The sequence below is a fragment of the Phasianus colchicus genome, chromosome 10 (genome assembly GCF_987193195.1).
Source record: "Phasianus colchicus chromosome 10, bPhaCol1.hap1.1, whole genome shotgun sequence".
NCBI lineage: Eukaryota > Metazoa > Chordata > Aves > Galliformes > Phasianidae > Phasianus > Phasianus colchicus.
Window position 1 is genome coordinate 16,407,069 of NC_143445.1, and position 6,160 is coordinate 16,413,228.

Here is a 6,160-nt window from a genome sequence, read left to right on the forward strand (position 1 = left end):
CAGGCCCAGAACGCTGGTGCGCAGGCGACTGAGCAGAGCCCCAGCCCTGCGCCTGCAGCTCCAACATGCGCTGCTCCGATCTCTTTCTCCTCACCCTCTGTGCCCTGCCAGGTAAGGTGTGCCCACCCCGGGGAGAGGGGCAGCTCCAGGGAGAGGGGAGGCTAAAGGGTCCCTGGTGTCCCCTTCCACCACCTTTTCCCTGGGGTTTTGTCGCCCGTGGGTGCACAGCATTGTGCACTGTCCCCATGGGGTGTCCCCATGTGCGCTGTCCCCATGCCCTGCTTGCACACCACAGAGGCTTTACGTGCAGCCCTTCCCCACACACGCCCCCCAGCCATATCAGTATTGCCCCAAGGGCAGCACTAAGCTTTCCGTCCCCTCCTGGGGTGTCCCCCCCCCCTCCCAAGGCATAAGCTGCAAGAATCAGGAGGAGAAGCTGCTCCAGGACCTGATGACCAACTACAACCGCCACCTACGCCCAGCGCTGCGTGGGGACCAGATCATTGACGTCACCCTCAAACTCACCCTCACCAACCTCATCTCCCTGGTGAGACCCCCTCGGCACTATGGATTTGGGGGTGCTGGGGTGATGCTGCTGGAGCTGGGTGGCCCCGGTGGGATGGGATGGTGGAGCTAAAGGTGCCTCCCCCCTTCCTTCCCTGTCAGAATGAGCGGGAAGAGACCCTCACCACCAATGTTTGGATCGAGATGGTGAGACCTCAGGCAGGACACCCCCTGATCACCCCTGCTGGCAATTTGTGGTGGGCTGGCACCACAACCTACACTTCTTGCTGTGGGTGCTCCTTTTGGGGCAGCCCCAGGGAGTACCATGACTCCTACATTTTGCTTCCCTTCTCCAGCAATGGTCTGACTATCGCCTGCGGTGGGACCCTGATAAATACGATGACATCCAGCAGCTGCGGGTGCCCTCCACCATGGTTTGGCTGCCTGACATTGTCTTGGAGAACAAGTGAGGCCACACTAGGGTACAGCAGGGACACTTTCCCACATGTGGTTGGCCTCACTTTGGGGCTGAACCTGCTCTTTTCCCCCCAGCATCGATGGGACGTTCGAGATCACACTCTACACCAATGTGCTGGTGTACCCAGATGGCAGCATCTACTGGCTGCCTCCCGCCATCTACCGCAGCTCCTGCTCCATCCACGTCACCTACTTCCCCTTTGACTGGCAGAACTGCACCATGGTCTTCCAGTGAGCACAGCTTGTGGTGTTGGGGGTGGCCCCATAGGGACAGATGTGAGATGTCCCACTTTGCTCCAGAGTGGGCATCTTTCAATGACTCCCAGAATGTGAGTGCCATTGACCTGGCACCTGGTTAACCACGGGTGACAAGAGACATGTTTGCCCAGTTAAACTCCCATACAGCAGGGACATGGGTGACTGGCATGACACAGTGTCACTTTCATAGAACTGCTTAGAAGAAAGTGGATCTCAAAGACTGTTGAGTACTAACACCTCTGCCGTGGGCGGGGTTGCCAACCTTCCCTGCTATTTTCCCACTGGTGCCATCCCTCTGCCCCTCCCCAGGTCCCAGACCTACAGCGCGAACGAAATCAACCTGCTGCTGACAGTGGAGGAAGGCCAGACAATAGAGTGGATCTTCATTGACCCTGAAGCCTTTACAGGTAACCCCATGACCCCCCAATAGCATCCCAAGGACAAACATTCCAAGGACAAGCACCCCACTCCATGATGCCCCACAGCCTGCAGCAATGCCGGTGACTGCTGAAATCAGGCAGTGTCAGGGGGCGGGGGCTGTTAGCAGCCCTTGCCATTACACGGGCACTTAAGTTATTAGTGGAAGAGGGAGCAGGGGGGGAGAGATTTGTTTTACCAGCCCCCCCGGCTCGCAGCACTCACCGCTTGGCAGTCCCTCCTGGAGAGCTGCTCCTGGCAGTTTGATTGATACTGGGAACGTATCTGTCACGGCCAAACGATGACGTTTTCCATCACATTTTAATTGCATATTGAAGGAACAAAATGCTTTTCGGGCAGCGAGATTTATTTTTTCATTACCGGCCCAAGCTGCGATCTTGATTGGGAAAAATCTATCGCTCCTGCAGACAGCGGGGGAAAACAACGTGCCTTAATAAAGCGTCTCGCTCGGCTTCCCCACGGCTGCCTGGTGGCAGGGAGATGGGGGACTCCGAGCCCCGCACATAACTCATCCCCAGAGGGCTGCAGGTATCCCCTCCAGTAGCTTCCAGGGGAACTTTGGAGCACCCCTCGGTGCTCAGCTCTCTATGGTGGCCATGGCCCTTTCCTCCCACCTGGTGCCACTTTGACGTGGGGACTCAAATGGTGGCATCGCTGCATGGCAGAGAATGGAGAATGGGCCATCAAGCACCGCCCTGCACGGAAGATCATCAACTCGGGGCGCTTCACCCCGGACGACATCCAGTACCAGCAGGTGATCTTTTACCTCATCATCCAACGCAAGCCGCTCTTCTACATCATCAACATCATCGTGCCCTGCGTCCTCATCTCTTCCATGGCTGTGCTGGTTTACTTTCTACCTGCCAAAGGTACTCTAGCTGGTGGGCACAAAGGTGCAGTAATAGGAACGTGGGTTAGTGGGCATGGTGGTGATGGGTCAACAGCTGAATTCAATGGTCTTTGTGCTCTTTTCCAGCCATAATGATTCTATTATATTTGGGATTTGAGGTGGATTTCTGGGCATCTTAGAGTTAAGCTCTCTTGTAGAACTTGGTTGGGTCAGCGCTGGGGCATGGCAGCCCCTTTGGAAAGCAGTGCCATGCCCACACCATTGCCCCCCGCCAACCTTACCCTTTGCTTTGTCAGCGGGGGGGCAGAAGTGCACCGTCTCCATCAACGTCCTTCTGGCCCAGACCGTCTTTCTCTTCCTCATTGCCCAGAAGGTGCCCGAGACCTCCCAGGCAGTGCCACTCATTGGGAAGTAAGTGATGCAAGGGGATGGGGAGCACCATGCCAGCAGGATCTCCAGGTGCCATGGGCAGGTGGAAACCACCTCCAGTCTGCCCATACTCTAGGTAGACAGGGGACAGGGAACCAGGGCTCACAGCCACATACCATCCCTCCATGTGCAGGGCTGGCATAGGGCTATCACATGCCTGTGTCCCACTGTTGATCCCCAGCTTCTTCTGGTATCAAAATGGACTTATCACAGCTTGTAACCCAGTGGTCGCACTGCCTGCTGAGGCTCCATGTTCCCTCCCCAGGTACCTGACCTTCCTCATGGTGGTGACAGTGGTGATCGTGGTGAATGCTGTCATCGTCCTCAACGTCTCACTGAGAACACCCAACACTCACTCCATGTCTCAGAGGGTGCGCCAGGTACCTGTCTCCATTCTCCTGCCCCATGGGAAATGGGGTCAGTATCTCTGGTCCCCCCTGCAGACTGGGTACCCCTAGATGTCCCCAGGGGACCACACAGTGCCACCAAGCTGCTGAACATTGGGGAGCAGTAGTTGCCCATGTGTACCCTAATGGGATGCTCCCCAATGGGGGGGGAACATAAACACACCTGGGCAACTTGGGTGGGTCGTGTCCATGTTCCCAGGTGTGGCTGCACCTCCTGCCCCACTACCTGGGCATGCACATGCCAGAGGAAGCCCCGGGGCCACCACCAGCCACCCGGCGACGCAGTTCCCTGGGGCTGATGGTGAAAGCCGATGAGTACATGCTATGGAAAGCCCGGACTGAGCTTCTCTTTGAGAAGCAGAAGGAGAGGGATGGACTGATGAAAACCGTGCTGGAAAAGATTGGTGAGCGAGTACCACCTGGGCAGGGATGTGGGGCACTCACCAATGCACTGAGTGATGCCGGGTCGTGCAGGACGTGGCCTGGAGAACAACTGTGCACAGGACTTCTGCCAGAGCCTGGAGGAGGCAAGCCCTGAGATCCGGGCGTGCGTTGAGGCCTGCAACCACATCGCCAACGCCACGCGGGAGCAGAACGACTTCAGCAGTGTGAGTTGGGGACACATGGCACCGAGGGGTTGGGGGCGGTGGGATGGGCCCTCATCATCACCTTGGTATGAGCCAACAGGAGAACGAGGAGTGGATCCTGGTGGGGAGAGTGATTGACCGCGTCTGCTTCTTCATCATGGCCTCGCTCTTTGTGTGTGGCACCATTGGCATCTTCCTCATGGCTCACTTCAACCAGGCGCCCGCTCTGCCCTTCCCTGGGGACCCCAAGACGTACCTGCCCCCATGACAGGTCCAAATGGCAGGGTCTGGGGGTCCCCAGACTTGGCTCCCAGTACCAAGAGTGGTGACGGGAGCATGGGGTGGCTGTGGTTGTGCTGAAAGCAGAAGTAAAGCCCGTGGTGGTTTCATGAGCTCCTGAACATTTTTGTACCCATTGGAGGTGTTACTCTCATTGGACAGCCCTGACACGACCCTGAGGATTGCACTTAGCTGGGGACAGGGACACTGCTACAGACCTTCAAGCCACACAGCACCTCATGGAGGCACTGAGGGGTGGGACAAGGGGGAACCAGAGCAGAGTTGGGCATCTGATGGGCCATGCACTGCAAGATGTACTAGCAGTGAGATTCACATTGCCTCCTGCAAATCCACAGCTTCAACACTGGGACAAATGCAGACCCTGGTATCCCCACAGCCATGGTGGCATTGGGGCAGCAATGGGGCCATAAGTGAGGACAGGCAATTCCTCATTCCACTTCTATTCTAGCCACAGCAATTCAACTGCTCCTGCTTCCTGGCAAGCTCCAGCAAGTGGCTTTGAGTGAAAAGAACAGAGCACCCAAATATTCTTTGGGGATGGTGCTGCTTGGCATCCACCATGTTACAAGCATCACCTCAGTGCCTCATCTCATATACTGAGCACAACCCTTTCCCTCTGCCCCCACGCGTCCCTCCCCTGCTCCTCCCTGACCCCTGGGACCTGCAGCTTTGTCCCTACTGGCAGGGGGGTGCGGGAGCCAGCTTGGGAATGCTGGCAGGCAATACATGTCGCCAGCAGACGCACAGCAATATGGCCTCATTTCGCCCCTGTGCCCCCATAGCCATACACATTGATGTCCCATCATCAGGCCCAGGGTGGCTAAAAGGATGGGAGAGCCCTGGCCAAACGCTCCCAGCCCTACGAGGGACAGGAGCTGATCTCAGTTCCCTAAGCTGTAGAACCAGCCACATCCCCAGCCCCTGGCCTTTCTCTCCCTAAGAAGGTGCAGCATTGATGAGCTCTGGTGGGGGAAACACTTTGCAGGTCACCCTGCCCAGAGCTTGCAGAGCATGTGCTGTAAAAGGGAAAGATCTCCTCCAGCCCAGCACCAACTCCAGGTGCATGTGCCCCATCAAGAAGCACTAATAAGAGCAACATCTCCCCCTGCCTACCAATACTCACCTTCTCCACCTCCAAAATTGGGGACTCCTTTCACCTCTTTTGAGTCAGGAAGCAGTTTTCCTCCTTGGTTCCAGATTGGAAACACCCCATAAGCTCCCACCATCATTCTCTGAACCCAAAGCCCAGCCATCAGCTGTACTCAGGCAGCCACAGTTCACAGCCTGGCACAGCCCAGCATCCCCTGCCCAGGGAAAGCAAAGACCTGGCAATGACTCCACAGCTTGAAGGAGTTCCAGGCACTGGTGGTTTACTCAAAGGCTGCTACACAGAGATCTGGGCAAGCTTAAGGGTGGACAAAGCCTTGAGGATGAGAGCAGGGAAGGTCATGACTCAGCACAGATCTGGGGCTCCTACACAAGCTTGCTTCCTGAATGAAGATGTGAAACCTATGCTTGAGCACGACAGGTTCCTTCCCCTCCCAAACAAATTATGATCATCTTTTCACCATTCATACTAGCAGGACTCAGTTCACTCCTCAACTAACAGGAACCAGTGCTGGCTTCCTCCAGACCTCCACCAACCTCCACCACAGTGACAGCAGGAAGCAAAGAACAGCCCCAGGGAAGGGCTCTTCCGCATTTCCCTTGCAATGATTACTTAAGGGCGAGCACAGCAGGACTGCAGCGTTTTCAGATTTAATAGCAAGCCTGCACTCATCAGCACCAGCTTAGACACAGGGTATCAGAGGCAAGAAGTGGGCGAGTACATGAAATAGCAGAGGTGGACATGACGCACAGCTGGGCAAAACAACAGGACTAAAGCCCTAAGTGATGTCATCTGCAAGGAG

The 6,160-nt window shown here is 56.2% G+C and overlaps 1 protein-coding gene and 2 long non-coding RNA genes across 3 annotated transcripts; 1 reads left to right on the top strand and 2 right to left on the bottom strand.

Annotated features, from left to right (window-relative positions):
- The first annotated feature begins 15 nt into the window (after positions 1-15).
- On the top strand, positions 16-4,342 carry CHRNG (cholinergic receptor nicotinic gamma subunit). Its single transcript, XM_031603506.2, has 12 exons — positions 16-111; positions 408-547; positions 667-711; positions 861-970; positions 1,057-1,212; positions 1,549-1,646; positions 2,343-2,546; positions 2,824-2,938; positions 3,222-3,336; positions 3,563-3,767; positions 3,838-3,971; positions 4,051-4,342. The coding sequence occupies exons 1-12, from the start codon at positions 66-68 to the stop codon at positions 4,216-4,218; spliced, it is 1,536 nt and encodes a 511-aa protein (XP_031459366.2). The 5' UTR covers positions 16-65; the 3' UTR covers positions 4,219-4,342.
- LOC149916632 (uncharacterized) lies at positions 2,009-2,886 on the bottom strand. The gene is made up of 3 exons (XR_016469690.1): positions 2,809-2,886; positions 2,444-2,533; positions 2,009-2,331 (listed from the first exon to the last, which is right to left on the bottom strand). It is a non-coding gene; the product is annotated as an uncharacterized LOC149916632 (long non-coding RNA).
- On the bottom strand, positions 3,278-3,879 carry LOC149916633 (uncharacterized). The gene is made up of 3 exons (XR_016469691.1): positions 3,808-3,879; positions 3,527-3,658; positions 3,278-3,354 (listed from the first exon to the last, which is right to left on the bottom strand). It is a non-coding gene; the product is annotated as an uncharacterized LOC149916633 (long non-coding RNA).
- Positions 4,343-6,160: the final 1,818 nt, after the last annotated feature.